This window comes from Stegodyphus dumicola, chromosome 4 (assembly GCF_044657685.1).
Source record: "Stegodyphus dumicola isolate Sdum_Otavi_A_Nest chromosome 4, ASM4465768v1".
In the NCBI taxonomy this organism is placed as follows: Eukaryota; Metazoa; Arthropoda; class Arachnida; order Araneae; family Eresidae; genus Stegodyphus; species Stegodyphus dumicola.
The window spans coordinates 816,388-832,445 of record NC_140771.1 but is presented as its reverse complement, the minus strand read 5'-3'; the positions used below and the strand labels follow the sequence as shown (position 1 = coordinate 832,445).

At 38.3% G+C, this 16,058-nt stretch overlaps 1 protein-coding gene across 2 annotated transcripts in view; it reads right to left on the bottom strand.

Moving 5' to 3' along the window:
* Nucleotides 1-16,058, bottom strand: part of LOC118195856 (complement component receptor 1-like protein) — a 127,845-nt gene that overhangs the window by 49,144 nt on the left and 62,643 nt on the right. The window contains exons 10-12 of one of the 2 annotated variants that reach the window (XR_015040566.1): nucleotides 9,088-9,365; nucleotides 2,671-2,808; nucleotides 1,615-1,734 (exon numbers count right to left, since the gene is read on the bottom strand). Coding sequence is in view for 1 of the 2 variants with exons in the window: in XM_085814447.1 (XP_085670573.1) it covers nucleotides 1,615-1,734; nucleotides 2,676-2,808; nucleotides 9,088-9,365 (531 nt within the window). In the remaining variant the exon portion in view is untranslated. The remainder of the gene's footprint in view (nucleotides 1-1,614; nucleotides 1,735-2,670; nucleotides 2,809-9,087; nucleotides 9,366-16,058) is intronic. The other variant, XM_085814447.1, reaches the window with a different exon arrangement.

Below are 16,058 nucleotides of genomic sequence, written 5' to 3'. Positions count from 1 at the left end.
GCGCGGAAATTAACGTTTCCGCATTTTATAATTAATATCTCAGCCGATTAAACTCGTACGAAGATGAGAATGGTATCGATGGATTCGAAGAAGTTTTTGGAATCCGAGGATATACGTCTCGAATTTCAACTCGGCGCCGTTCCGTAGATATTCGAGAAAAAAAAATTTGGCACGTAGCCAAATCCCTGTAATAGGAAAAAGCCAAGAAATAAAGTGGAAAACTTAAAGAAAACGAAGGGGAAAATTAATTTTTAATTAATATCCTGACTAATTAAACTCCCAAGAAGACGCGAATGGTCAAAATGGCGTGCCACGGACCTGCGGAATCCAACGGTGTGCTTCGCTAAGCCTGGGAGCCAGCCGTTTCGGAGGAGATAATGTTACTTCACCCCATATATATATGCGGCTTAACTGTCTGCTTGTCCCCGATAGTTTATTGGTTGTTTGCGTAACTGTACTAGCGAATGGGGTGAAGTTGCCACGGCACAGGGTTGCTGTTTCAATTGAAATGTAAACAATTTCCTGTAAAACTTGCCTTTGCTATGACCATCCATAAGTCTCAGGGCCAAATGCTTAAGCGTGTTGGCATTTTTTTACCTGAGGCTGCATTTGAACACGGTCAACTTTATGTTGCCTGTTAAAGAGTTCGTGAAAGAATGGACGTAAAATTTAAAATAATGGATGGTCCTCTGCAAGGCGAGCTTAAAAATGATGGAAAGATCTACACAAGAAATGTTGTGTACAAAGAGATCTTTGACATGTGAATTAAAATTTAATTATTTAAATCCCCTTTATTGATTGAGCTAGCGGTGGCTCTTAAGAAGAACGCCAGTGGTTTCCTTCATTGCACTCTTCTTTAAGAAATTAAGCAAGTAGAAGGGGGAAACCCCGTGGGGCAGTAAGCAAAGGGGCGTCCTTGCCGCCTGCCCTGGGTAATTCAGTTTAAATTAGCAGACACCTTTGCACAAATCATTTTAATTACAATTTATAATATCTAGAACAGCGCCGGGCGTTCTAGTGTTACATATGCATCTTACGATGAATTTAATTTTAACAATTGCTTCGTAAAAGATGAATTTCCGAGTATATATGTATGCTGCAGCAGGTTCATACGGCTAGCCATCAGAAGGTCTAGAGTTAAAATCTCGGACGGATTTTTCGTGTTTCCTGCTCTTATATGAACTTAATGACTCTGAAATATTGCTATTAAAAATTTGCAATTAAAAAACAACTTAACTTTAAACTTTTCAACTTATTATTTATGGTCAAAACATATTTTATAGTTTTGATCATAAACTAGAAGTTTTTAAGTTATATACTGGGAAACTTGGATGAGAACTAGATATGCATATAAAAATGGCAAATACACCTGCGTCATATGCGTACCAAAAGAGAAGACGTGTTGACTCAAGCATATCAGACAAATTATAAGGAACGCAAGCAGTTAGATAAAAACAGAATTACAAAATATGTAAGTATTAAAACAAATCGTAGTTAATATAATAATTAAAAATACATGTACTATTTATTTTAATTTTGTTTTTTGACAATCTTCTAAAATGCTATACCTAAATTGCTTAATATTTTGCTTAATTCTTATAGTCTGTTACTCACCGTCTGTAAGAATGAAAACGATAGATTTCTGTCCTCTCCCACCAAGAGACTCTCGTGTAACAGGAATGAAGGTAAATATTAGGTCTTCTAAAGAAGACACAAGTGTCGCTGTTCCATTACCTACAAAGAGACATAAATACAACAGATTAAGAAATTGAGACACTGCGAAGAAACGTACTTTGAGTTATGCAACAAAGCTTTAGAAAGACGCGCTACCATCAAATTAGAAATAATTTAAACGCTGAAATATAATAAAAATCGTAAAAGGCTTAAAAATTATCAAAAGGCTGCCAGGGCTGAACTTCACAATCCACTGCAGTGAAACTTCCTTACCATTCGGATGGAAACTCAGCATGCCAGCGGATAGTCCAAAGTACTCCTCAATAATGCCTTTTAGAGTTCCTCACTCTTATTCTACTAAAGTAAATACCGATGAACCTAGTGAGCTGTTAAGCGACTTATTTCAAACAACAGAAATCGTAAAATCAAGAAGGGTTAACTATCCTGGGCTCACAGCAAAGCCTCCACTCGGCTTGAAGTCAAAATAGCAAATGAGAGCTAGCTGTGATGAGCTAAGAGACTTAGCCGAAGCTAAAACAAATCTAACTTAGTTGGCCCTAAATCTAAACTAACTCGCGAATATCAAAAGGCACGTAATATACCGGCAGAGCTTCTAGCAAAGAAAGTCTATATTCTTTGCTTCAAGCGAGACCAAACTCATTAGCATTCAACGCGATTCTAAAAACTCATTCTTGTAGAGAGTTGTAAGTGAGGAACAAGAATTGATAGGAAAGGTTATGTAAATTAAAATAACTGTTATAAAATTCAAGTACGCCTTAAAATCCAGCTAAGCGCAGAAGAGACCAACAATGAGAATCTTCTGTTGCTAATCTCCAGCTAACAAGCGGCGATAACGGAACCCACTTGCGAATGGTCTACATTTGCGTAACCTTCTCTTCCGAGGGAATATTTGAGCCAAAAGTAAGCGAAAATAAGACTAGGCCTGACTGTTAATAAAATTTAAAAGTAATTCCAACAGACATGAAACATTTTTACTTCACCAGTGTACTTGATCTCGTCCAGGGCGCGGAGAACATCTTCCGTACTCTTGTAGCTGGTAGGTAAGAATGCTGTTTCCGCATTAGAACCGAACGTCAAAACTCCAATTCTTGCCCCATGCTCGCTTACGCCAACCTTAAAGAAAAAAAAAAAAAAAAAAAAAAAAAAAAAAATAGAAATTAGAAGGAAATACTTATTTGTGTTCTTAGTCTGCGGGCTTTAAATATACTCATGTCCATAAATTAAGGATAATTCGGAGTCACGCGGAAATCGAACTCTAAAATAAATATATCACCTGTAAAATCACTACACATATCTTCAAGAATTATATGCAAATTTCAGGAAGTAACCAGATGACACCGATGGTACGTCACAATGACGAGAGTGTAAGAGAGTGATATATAAGGAATACAGGCAAAGAAGTAAAATTGTTCGCAGGCGCTTTATAAGCATTTCAGTGCAATAACCGAATAGTTATGACCCAAAGGACGCATTTGGATGATTTTTTACGTGGTAGAATTATCGGCCGTCTGGAATGTGGGCGTACACAACGGTAAGTATCAGACGAACTTGGAATTGCCCAGAGTGTCATCTCCAGGCTCTGGCAATGATTCCAAGATGAGAGTAATGTGAGTAGACGTTACAGCACAGGTCGCCCCAGAGTTACAACGCCGAATGAGGACCGGTATTTGGCATTTACTCCCAAAAGAAACAGGCGGAGTACAGTCTCAGACCTGTTTCGTCAACTCTTTTTAGCCACTGGTACGACAATTTCAAGGCAGACCGTGTACAGACGCTTAGAGCAGATTGATCTATATGCTCGTAGACCTGTCAGATGCGTTCCACTTACTGCAACTCACTGTCGCCTGCGGTTAGCCTGGAGTAGAGAGCATGCATTGTGGACACCGCAACAGTGGGCTTGTGTGATGTTTTCCGACGAGTACAGGTTTAGCTTGCAGTCTGATTCTCGCCGGACGTTCATATGGAGAGCTCCAGGTACCCGTTACCACCAAGAAAACATCATTGAACGACACCGTTACGGTGGTGCAGGAGTGCTCGTTTGGGGTGGAATTATTCTGGTTTCCAAAACTGACTTGCATATTCAAAGTGGAATCATGAAAAGCTAAATTTCATCTTCCCGATTTAAAAAATCGGGACGTCATTCTGGAACAACATGTACGTTTGTTTCGGGGCGCCACGGGCGCACAATTTGTGTTTATGGATGACAACGCCCGTCCTCACCGTGCAAACATCATAAGCGAATGCCTTCAGTCGGAGGATATCCCCCGTATGGACTGGCCAGCATTCTCACCGGACTTGAATCCAGTAGAGCATGTGTGGGACATGCTTGGCCGACGAGTTGCAGCCCGTCAACCTCCTCCTAGATGTCTACCGGAACTTCGGAGAGCATTGCTTTTTGAGTGGTGTAATATCCCCTAAGATCAGATCGATAATTTGATACTCAGCATGCCTAGGTGTTGTACGGACTGTATTGCATCGTCTGGGAGACATACAATGTGTTAACAATCATACCAACCATGTAATATTGGTTTTTTGTAAACAGGTTTTCTTTGTACTTTGCTCCAAGGAGAAAAAATCGCTAATTTTTTTAATAATATCAAACATATAGCATCTTTTTTTACTCTTTACCTTTTGTTTAATAAATAAGCTTTACAAATAAGTTAAATTTGTTTTGCTTCTAACTCTTCTTTACCTGATTTTGCATTATCCTTAATTTATGGACATGAGTGTAGAATTGTTGTTTATCGTTAAGCACAACATAAAGGGATATTATATATACTTCTGAAAGGGATATTATATATACTTCTGAAAGGAATATTATATATACTTCTGAAAGGGATATTATATATATATATTATATATCATAAAGGGATATTATATATATTTCTTGATTTTTGTACACGCAAAAATGTACACAGTGTTTTTCTATAATTAATTATCATGCTATACATTAAAGTTTCATAGGATCATAAAAGGTATATTTGTTTGTTTTGCTTTGTAAATTATATTCAGTTCAGCGATGGACCTTTTTCTTAGTTAATACATATATATAAACAAAAAAATCAATTTATGAATTATTAATTTAGTAAGGAATTTTCTTCTTTCTCACCGCATGCCTTCGGAGTGTAAATGAAAAGCACGTCCGACTAATAGTCTGGATTTCGATTTCCGGTGAAGATCTCGCTGAATGTTTCTCGTTCTCGCTTCAAAAGATTTAAACGTTTTTACAAGCGGAGTTCAAATTAAAATGTGATGGATGATAATTCGTCACCACCAAGGTTTAATGATTGTTTTCTTCCTCCTAAGGTACAATTTAAGCGTAATTTAAAAAAGCCTCGCCAAAGCATCAGAAATGTTTCATAGCTTACGATTCGTAAACCTAATAGCCTCTAGAAATTCTCTAAAAAAATGAAGACGTTTACATTTCTTAGCATAAAGGCACCTTGTACTCTTATAATATGAGATATCTCCATAAAATTAACTTATTTTTTTAACTTAGTTTTTTTGGTTCTGTTAGCTCGTTACTTCATAACGAAATGGTGTGTGAGAAATTTGGACCAATGTCGGTTAAGAAAAATCTGATGTTGAAAGAATCCATTGATAAGCAAATGTGCTGTATTTCTTATTTTCTGGAAGTTATCACATGTTAAAGATATTTTCACAGTAGCAGCTACGCAGCCAGCCTTCGTCTGGCTTTTAAATGTACCGTAAATATGCCTGAAGGGAACACGAAACGTTATTAAAAACTGCGCAGAATTTTACTGTACAGAAAACTTCCAGAAAAAAAAAAAAAAAAAAAAAAAAAAAAAAAAAAAAAAAAAAAAACAAATTTTGAAAAAATATATTACATATAAAAAAATTAACCAACTTTCCGTTGAAGAAAAAAAAATCATGCAAAACTTTTCAATATCTTAGAAACAGTGAAATAAGCAAAAAATAAAGTGAAAGAAACTTAAAAAAATAAAAATTCCGCGCAGAATTTTACTCTGCAGAATAAATTTTTATAAAAAAAAAATCAATAAAAATGTATTATATATATATGAAAAAATGACAATGAAATATGCCAATCTCTTAAAAACAGTGACATAAGAAATACGATGAAAAGTTGTTGCCAAACTCATATTTCTAAAAGAATGAAACTATTCAAAATGATGCGATTTCATCAAAAATCTATCAACAACAATAAGAAAGGAAAATTGTTGCCAAAATCACATTTTTAAAAATGTGAGAAGTGTACTCGGTAGCTTCATTTAAAAAATTCTTTAAAAATACAAAATATTATCATTTTTCCAAAATTCTTTTTGTAAAAGCAGTCGCAAGGATGAAAGTTTAACGTGTCCAAAAATCAAAGAAAAATAAACTGCACATTTTTAAAAAATAAACTTTTTTAGAAAAAATCCCGTTGAAAAGGTTTTGAGTTACCTTTGTTAAATAAATTCCTATATAATCGATTTATTGAAACACGAAATTTATTTTCAGTTCGTAAAATAGCTAAGTGCCTACGTTTCATGACGATGTGAAAATGGAGTGTGTAGAGTAAAATCTCGCTTTTCCTGTAGCCCATTATGTCTCAAAATGACGTGATTTCGTCACAAAACATAAAATAAAAAGAAATTCGAATTTGAATATCGAAAAAATCGCTTCGAGGTGCACTGGCTCTTGTCTAGATGCACCTATTTACCAAATTTCGTAGCTGTGGGTCTATTAGCGTACGCGCAAGCGCGAACAAAAGACACACACACACACAGACAGACTCTTTCTTTTATTATATGTCGAGATTTGAAGATACAGTTTTGATTAACTTATTTTTCGTACTTATGAAAACGTCAATGCCCTCACTTATCAGTTTTTGTAAGAGAACTATTTGTTTATTTGGGAATGATGTGAGCAGTTTTATTCCTTGCTGTTAAAATTTAATAAGTGTGAAAAACAAGACTGTCTGATGAGCATCTACAGTTCGTTTTGGAGATAGTTCCTAGTAATTCTTATTTAAGGTTACAAACTGTAGCAAACAGAAAAGCTATATGGGCTAACTGAAAGCTTGGTAAAAAAATAAAGAAATACAAAAAGAAAAAGTTAATAAAGAATAGAAAGAGACAAGATTGTCATTATTTATTATCAACTTTTGTTCAGCTCATTTTTAGTTTCAGGTAAAACTAAGTTATTTAATGGTTTATTTAACACTTTTGAAATAGGTATCGGTCTGAATATTTAATATTTAGCTGCCAATGTGCTTGAATAACAAAGATATCTCCTTTTTAATTGTTTTGTAGTCACCAACCCAAAATGTAATTAAAAACTTTTGTCAGCGCGCATGCGGTTGGAGACGCCCGGTCTAAATCATTTTTGAGTTTCCTGCATCACTATCAGTCTGAAATAAGTATTCAGACTTTCGCACATGAACTTTCGAGAAATTCTTCTAAAACCACTATTCTTTCGTTTCCTAATAGTTCGTTACATTTATTAGAAAAAGTTCTTTTCTCCTTTAACATTTCTAATGTTTTGTTTTGTTTTTTTCCCCTTTAAAAACTATTATTTACTATAATAAAAATCAAATCCGTAACTTCTATTCAGAAGGGATTCCCTCATTAAGCCCCATGTTACAGGGTGTTTATAAAGTCCCGGACCCATTTTGATGTTTAATAACTCATAAAATAATGAAGATATAAATAAACTTATGGCATTTATCGATGGATTAACCTATATATTTTCCTTTTCAGGTACTTTTCTAATTATCGTCTGCTTATTAATTGCATTTTTCTCTCTTTTGTTTTTGGAATCTTTCTGGCATCGTTAATCGCCATTATGTGCGCATAGAGGGATCTGAAAACCCCCATGAATACCGTGAGGCACAAAAGGATTCCCCACAGGTTAATGTCAGGTGTGGACTAATGCACGACCGAGTCATTAGGCCTGTCTTTTCTACAAAAAAGACGGTCTCATGAGTCGTATACTTAGACATGTTGGAAAACTTCGTATTTCCACAACTAGAAGAGCTTCATCCAAATGTCTTTTTGCAACAAGATGGTGCACCACCTCATTGCAGTACCATCGTTCGTAGTTCTTTGAATGACCATTTTACAGGAAGATGAATTGGGCGAGGAGGTCCATTTCCTTAGCCACCCAGATCATCTGATATAACGCGGCTGGACTTTTTCCTTTGGGGATTTGTAAAGGACAACGTTTACAGGAGGAGAGTGTCGAACATTGATGACCTAAAAGCCATAATTACAACCGCAATAGCCTCTGTGGATGCCGACATGCTTGCCGGTACCTGGCGTGAAATTGAATATCGTCTTGATATTCTCCGTGCGACGAAGGGGGCACACGTGGAAGTTCATTGACAAGGGTCAAGAAACTTTTCGAGTGTATCTAACCATTTATGTTATTAATTTTAATCTATCTTCAATCTTTTATGAGTTATTAAACATCAAAATGGGTCCCAGGACTTTATAAACACCCTGTATAACGACATGAAGCGGGGTTCTTGAATAGACCGTTATCGATTCAGGATCTTAAACTGTACATTAAAGTAAAAGCAATGGCGTATAAAGCATGCAAGTAAATCTATGCATTACTTGTCGAATCCGTACGTAAGGATAATTCCGAACACTAACAAATTTTCTTCCATTTAAGAGGAAGAAATTAAAATCATTTTAATACCCATACCTATGTAACCTACCCATATAATCCTACTTCTTAGTCAAATTTCATTTATCTCCTCCTATATTATTTCATTTCGCTAGCCAAATTCGTTGATGCAGTCTCCATCTCTCGCAACATTTTCGTCTTTCCCACTTTACTGATATCCTATACCTGTACCAAGAGGCAGAATGTTAACGTAGAATATCAACTAGTAACCTGGCCTTAGTCAAGCGAAGCACGCTTCGAACTAAAAGCAGTCTCAAACCCTCATTTAAATAGCATCTCAGTCTACTCACTTAAATACGCTCGGTCTAAAATTTGCAGTCCTGCAGGAAAACGGAAAGGAAGTAGTGACAGTAAAGTTTCTAAACATAAAAGAAGCTGTTATTTTAAATAAATAAATACCTTACAAATGAGACTAGAAGAGAAACACGCTAATGTGACAATCAAAACCGTGAAAAACAACCTTATATTTAGCGTAGGTATAATGAAACACTCAATCGATTTCGAGGGCAGCTAAAGGTCCCTCCTCATCAGGAGAAAGAAATACATAGAAAGAAGAAAATAGGAATCACAGAAACACGTGTTTCTGTGATTCCTATTTTCTTCTTTCTATGTATTTCTTTCTCCTGATGAGGAGGGACCTTTAGCTGCCCTCGAAATCGATTGAGTGTTTCATTATACCTAGGCTAAATATAAGGTTGTTTTTCACGGTTTTGACCTTACAAATGGTTCATTATCACTTACCTTCTTTATAATGGCCTTGGCAAACCCTACAGTTCTGTGAAAATCGTTCTCTCTAATACTACGTGACGTGTCAAATACAAAATAGAGAATGTATCTCTTTGCATGGTCGGAATCAAGTATTCTTTCCGAAGGCGTGCTTTCGTTGGTTCTCTGCAGCAAAATGGCGTGAGATTCAAGATGGTATTCCTTAAATTCCCGTATTTGTTGACGTGCTATTTCCCCCACTTTTAATTTCAGAATTTCGCTTACTCGATCCCTGTTATCAAATTCATAGGGACCTAAAATAAAAATACAAGTTTTTTAATGCCGATGCAGTTCTAAGCTTTACTTTCTTAAAGTACTGTATATTTCTGGAAACAGAAATCTTACTTTTCTACTCTCGTAGCTATAAAAAAGAACAGCATCATGGAGGAACAATACGACTAAGATGAAATTTACACCGCATATTACTAACATTTACTTTTATTTCCAGTGACAGAGAATAAGACGAACAGAACAAACAGAACGGAGCTCTGGGAAAATAGAAAGGAAACGTCAATATCTCATCATTTGGCCTCTGAAGCGTCGTTCAGACGGGGGCGTAAAGGGCATAAGTGATTAAAGCCGAGCTCCGTTGCCAAGGCAAACAGTCTGTGCAACGTCACAAAATCTGGTTTAGGGCATAGGGTTTAAAGTTTTCAACTTTACGCCATCAAGGATCAAGGAAGTGCAAGTTACTGAGTTCATAGGCAATTACGCCTTTACCTCCACATCTTCAAAGGAAATTAAATCATCAAAATGAGGGGATTGTCAAATAGGGTAAAATTTTGATAAGCCGAATGACTTGGAATAAGTGCCTTCACACTGAGTCAAAAAAGGCAAAAAACTCAGAAGGTCTTAATTTTGCGCCGAAAAAGGGCCAGAATAATTTAGATAGGGGCAGCCATAAAATTTAGACTAGAAAATTAAAAGGTGAAGTTTCCTTGAACCTTGATAATCATGTTTTGCATACGTCAGAGGTGAAGAGCACGCAGGGGAGATTTTCCGATGCGCATTATTCAGGGGGTGGGGGAGGGGGAAACCTGCTTACAGGTCGGAAAAGTAGTTCTGCAAGTTATCAGCTGGGAGGTGGAAGTTCCGTTTTTGACCGCTATTCTATGCGGTATTTAAAGGCCAAAAAGGACGCTGTTAAGCGCCTAAGAAAGTTCCTTTTTAAAGGAAGAAAGAAGCTATAATTTAAAAATCTTTTACAGTTGATTCAATTGTTAAGTTAAGAATATTATAAATCAGTCCTATTTGACTGTGATGTTTCTTATTAAAGAAACGCTAAAGGAGGTTCCTCGAGTTAATGCCGTGTGCATTAAAGAACTTTAGAGGAGGGGGGGATTAAGGAGCGAGAGGTAGTTATTCACGTGGCTATCAGTGTGCTCATATCTAGCCCGTTTAAATGGAACAGCTGAATATTCCCTGTTAAGAACCGATCTGGGTCTTTTCCGGGAAGAAGCAACAGCAGGATCGTATACGGGTAGCATATGAAGCACAGGATTTGCAACACGTTGAATATTTTTGAAAAATTTTTCCGAAAGTCGCTGTATATAGCGATTAATGGGCATAATTTTGAGGTCATTATGAATCTCTTCGTTCCGTACAAACCACGGAGCTTTTAGAATTTGCCGAAGCATTTTAGATTGAAAAATTTGGACATGTTTTCTGTTAGTCAGTGCGCATGGGCCCCATACGGGACACGCATACGTAAGAACCGGCCTAATCATTGATTTGTAGAGCAAGATTTTGTTATCAGTTGACAGGTCGCTATGACTAGCTAAGAGGGGGCGTAGGGCGGTTTTGACAGCTGTCGCACCCGCTATGATTTTGCGGATGTGAGGCTGCCAAGTTAATTTTGAGTCTAGTAAAACACCTAGATATTTGTAAGAAGAGACCCAGGAAATGGGTTCACCGAAGAGCATTAAGTTGGGTAAATTTGGGATATTTCTTCGGATGAACATGGTGGCAGCACATTTTGCGACATTAATTTTGATTTTATACAGACCGAGCCAGAGTTCTAAGGTCGAAAGGTAACTCTGCAATTGTGAGATTACCTGGAGGGTGTTGGAGTGTTGAGAAATGATGGCTGTATCGTCTGCGTATAATGCAAGATCGATATTTGGGGCCTTAGGAATATCATTTACATAAAGGTTAAAGATTGCGGGGGCGAGGAGACTTCCTTGAGCCACCCCAGCATAGATTGGGCGGGGAGAGGAGAATTCGTGGTTAACTCGCACGCGGAAACTGCGTCCGGTCAAGTACGAGTTAATAATTTTAATGAGATGAGCCGAAAAACCAAGCCGCATGAGCTTGTAAATAATCCCGTCATGCCAAGTCCTGTCAAAGGCTTTGGCAACGCCCAAATAGACAATACCAGTTTTCTCTCGCTTACGAAAGCCTTCATGAATGAATTCCACTACACGGAGTAACTGGTGTACCGTGGAGTGTTTAGGTCGGAAGCCGAATTGTTCCGGGATTAGTAAATTTTGATAACGACAGAATTCATTCAGTCGATTAAGTAAAACAAATTCGTAGATCTTAGAGAGAGAAGATAACAGACTTATGGGTCTGTAATTGACGGGTAAGTTTGAATTTTGTCCCGGTTTTGGAATGGGGACGACTGCTGCAATTTTCCAACAGTCGGGGAAATAGCTTCTCCTGAGCATTAAATTTATGAGTACCGTGATCCATACGATAAACATAGGGGGGGAGTTTTTGATCATGCGATTCGAAATAGAACCTATGCCAGGTGCCTTGTCAGGTTTCAATTTATCAATGAAAACCATGACTTCGGTAGGGTCCGTTGGTCTGAGTTCAGTTGTGATAGGTTGTGTTAAAAAATCTTTAACCCGTTCTTGTATGCGCCCCTGTGTAACCGGGCGGTTACAGTAGGAGTCGTGATTTGGTGGGAATTGAGTTGCAAGGCTGTCAGCTATGACATTAGCCTTTTCTGAGTCAGTGTAGGCCATCTGTGCGCCATCGGCCGTATGAAGGGGCGGAATGTGTGCTTTATGTTTGCGTAATCGGGCGGCTGTGCGCCAAATCGATTTGTCTTCAGTCGTTAGGGACTCAATGTATGTTTTCCACTCCGCTTGTTTTAATAAGCGGGTTTCGGTCCTTATCTCGTTCTGTATCTTGCAAAACTGGGCACGGATATTGGGATCTCGTGACCTTTGCCAAATTCTTCGCAAGTAGTTCCGCTGCTTAATTTTGAATTTAGTCTCAGGTGGAAGCCTAGCACCTGGGTGTCTGCGTGGTTTTGAAGCCGCAGCTCTCGCTTCTTTCAGTAAAGACTCCAAACTTTTAATATGCCTGTCAAAGTCCGAATTGCTGGAAGTTTTGATGGGAGGGAGTGAAGTTTTTTCCAAAATAAATCTAAAGTCGTCCCAATTTGTTGAGACTTACTCCTCTAATGTTGAGTATCGATTTTGAATATCTAGGGTTATCAAAACGGGGTAGTGATCAGAGTCCAATTCCTGAATCACTTTTGTCTCATGCCGAAAAAATACATTATAAAAGGCAGTCAGATCAAGAACTGCAGGGGACCCTCTAACAGGGTAAAAGGTCGGGAGGGTAGGAGCTATGATCTGTACATGGTTACTCTGGGACCATGAATTTAGACTAATACCATACCTGTTCCTATTAGAACAAAACCATGTGGTATGGCGTGAATTTAGATCACCAGCAATAATTAGGTAATTTGAAATATTCAAAAGTTTATCAAAATCACTGACAGGAAAAGCTAGCCTTCCACGTGCTATAGACTGTGGAGGTAAATAAGCTGAGACTATTGTCAGCGGGGAGGAATTTTGAAGGAAAATTTTGATAATTGTCGCTTCGAAAAAATTTTAATCAGGGGACGGTATCATGTGGTGCTTTAACGAACGCTTCACATAGATACAAGTGCCACCAACCCAGTAGAACGGTGCTTCGGTACACCAGGGTACCTGGACCAAAGGCCCTACCCCTTGTAGAATAGTTTAGACGTTTCGAATAACTTAGATGACATTAACTTGTCTAATTGCATCATATTTATTTTTTGATTTTTTTTTTTTTTTTTTTTTTTTTTTTTTTTGTATATTATATTCTAAGTTATAATCCTATCTCCTGAACTAATCCAGGCAATCTTTTTCAGTAGCTGTAATGGAAGGACAGAAAGCTATCGAGTGGTGAAAAACCTGAAAGTCAAGATGTTATGACTAAAGCAGTGCACAAAGTGAGACCAGCCCTTGGTAAGTATGAATATTTACAGATAAACATAAATATATGATAATACAAAATACAGTATGAGTGATTACAACAGTAGTAAGAAAGAAGGTGCTACATAGATATATAAATTCATTAAGCAAAAATGCATTACTATGCTATGCTACATAATCCACTCATTAAGAATGGCCAATGGTCTGTGTTCGTTTTCCAAGTTGTATGGGTCGTACTCAGGTATCTTAATAGCAGAGTTTTGGATTGTTAACTGCCTGCAGTGAAATCTCTTGGCTATTTGATAGTATACAGACTTAAGAGGGCGTACGCCCAGTTCTTCATGTATTTTATTGTTGCGCACGTACCATGGTGCGTTAGCAATTTGCCTGAGAATACAGTTTTGTGCTATTTGCAGTTTACCTCGATACCTATTGCATGAGTACGCCCATACAGGGCATACATAGCATAGTAATGGACGCAATATGGATTTATAAATGAGTAACTTGTTATCTATTGACAAAACACTGTTTCGAGCAATTAAGGGGAAGAGTTGAGCTTTACGTGCTCGAAACTTATTGATAATATTTGTGATGTGTGGGTTCCATGACAGAGTTTTACTGAGGGTCACCCCAAGATAAGGGACTTGCTTGGCCCAGGGGATAGAATTGCCATACATGGTGAGATTCTTTTTAAATTTTTCTTTTCTTGTAAACAGGATAGCTTGGGTCTTGTCGATGTTAACTTTAATTTTCCACTGCAGGAGCCAAGTCTTCAGTGCTCGTATGTAATTTTGTAAATGTTGGATAGCTGAACCAGCAAATGCACTTTGTGTGAGGATTGCTGTGTCATCGGCATACATAGCCAGTGTTGTGTTCTGTGTTGTAGGGATGTCGTTCACGTAAATATTAAAGTAAGTGGGCCCTAAAAGGGACCCCTGAGGGACCCTCGCCCTTATAGGGTGTACAGTAGAATTTGTTCCAGAGACGTGAACGACGAAGTTTCTATCTGTTAGGTAGGATTTGGTGATGTTTGTGATGTAATCTGGGAAGCCCAGATTGTGTATTTTGTAAACAAGTGCCTCCAGCCAGACTCGATCAAAGGCCTTGGCTATGTCAATAAACAGACCTCCAGTGACTCTCTTCTTATGTAGACCTTCAGAGATGAGCTCCACCACCCTGTACAGTTGGTTAGTTGTTCCCAAGCCTTTCCGGAATCCGATTTGACTTGGGATGGGGATGCTGTTTTGCTCCAGATGGTCATTGATCCTGTGAAGGAGTGTTGATTCATAGAGCTTGCTCATGGAGGAGAGTAGACTGATCGGTCGATAAGCCTCGGGGTCTGATGATGACTTTCCTGGCTTTAGGATGGGTATGATTTTCGCAGTTTTCCATGCTTGTGGAAAATATTGTATCTGCATAATCTTAGTGAAAAGCTTCGCTAGTACGAAAAGGATCTTCAAGGGAAGTTTCTTAAGCATAGAGTTAGTAATGCCATCCAGGCCAGGGCTCTTCTTCTTCTTGAGTTTATTGACATAGTCAACAACCTCCGAGGGCATGACCGGAGGGATGTTGTTTATGTTTGTATCTGTTGTGATGCTGTTGTGAAATGTGTAAACAATGTGTTCTGTTGATGTATCATGTATGTTGTTCGTGCAAAACTGAGATTCCAGTTGCTGTGCTAACAATTCTGCTTTCTCAGTTTTAGTGTAGTGAATCCTCGTGGGGCCTTTAAGGGGCGGAATTTTATTGTAGCATTTAGTATACCTAGAGACAGCTTTCCACAGTGAGTTGTCATCTGTGGAAAGTGAGTTAAGGTAGCTGGTCCAGCTTTGTTGTGCTTGTTCGCGTGTAAGAGACTTGACTGCATTTGATAGGCGATTGAACTGTTGTTTATCCTCTCTGCACCTTGTGCGTTGGAATCGTCTACGTGCTGCATTTCTTTACTTGATTAGTGCTTCCAAATCTCTGCTCCTTGTCTGCTTCCTTTTTGGAATTTCAATTTTGGCTTCGTCATGTGCAGTGTTGATTTTTTGGGTAAGCTCCTGAATAAAACTATCAATGTCATCCCCAGTCTGTATCGTAGGGAGCGTATAGTGTATGTTGTTGAGAGCTTTGGCAAATATATGCCAGTCGGTCCTAAAGGCTCTTGTGTCTGTTGTGGTATACCCACTAATGTCCAGAATCATCTTAACCGGGTTATGATCCGATGATAATTCGTCCAGCACGGAAATATCCAGTGGGACACTGGTATTTCCGAGCAGGAAGAAATTGAGGATCCCGGTGGACCTAGTGGTGTACCGTGTTGGGGTTTTCGGAGCTGCTATGTGTAATCCAGCCGAGTGGACTAAGTTGAAAATTACACGTCCCGTGTCGTTTGAATTGTAGCAGTTCCACGCGCGGTGTCGTGCATTTAAGTCTCTACCTAGGATAATGTGTTTTCCAAGACTGAGTAATATTTGTAGGTCCGCCAGGACTGCAGATACATGACGTCCCGGGGGAATGTAAGTGGAGACAAGAATGTATGTTGTGGAAGTGCTTGTTGTGAGTGAGATAGCAGAGGCCTCCACGACCGAAAGCTGCGGTATTGTGACAGGAATATGTGGGATGCAGCGTTTAATCAGGAGTGCAGTTCCACCCCCTCTTGGGCGGGAAATTGACGGAGATCTGTTTGAACGGTGCACTATGTAGTTTTGTACATAAATAGGTGTGGCTGGGCCAAGTTTGTGTTCTTGTAGGAACATAACATCA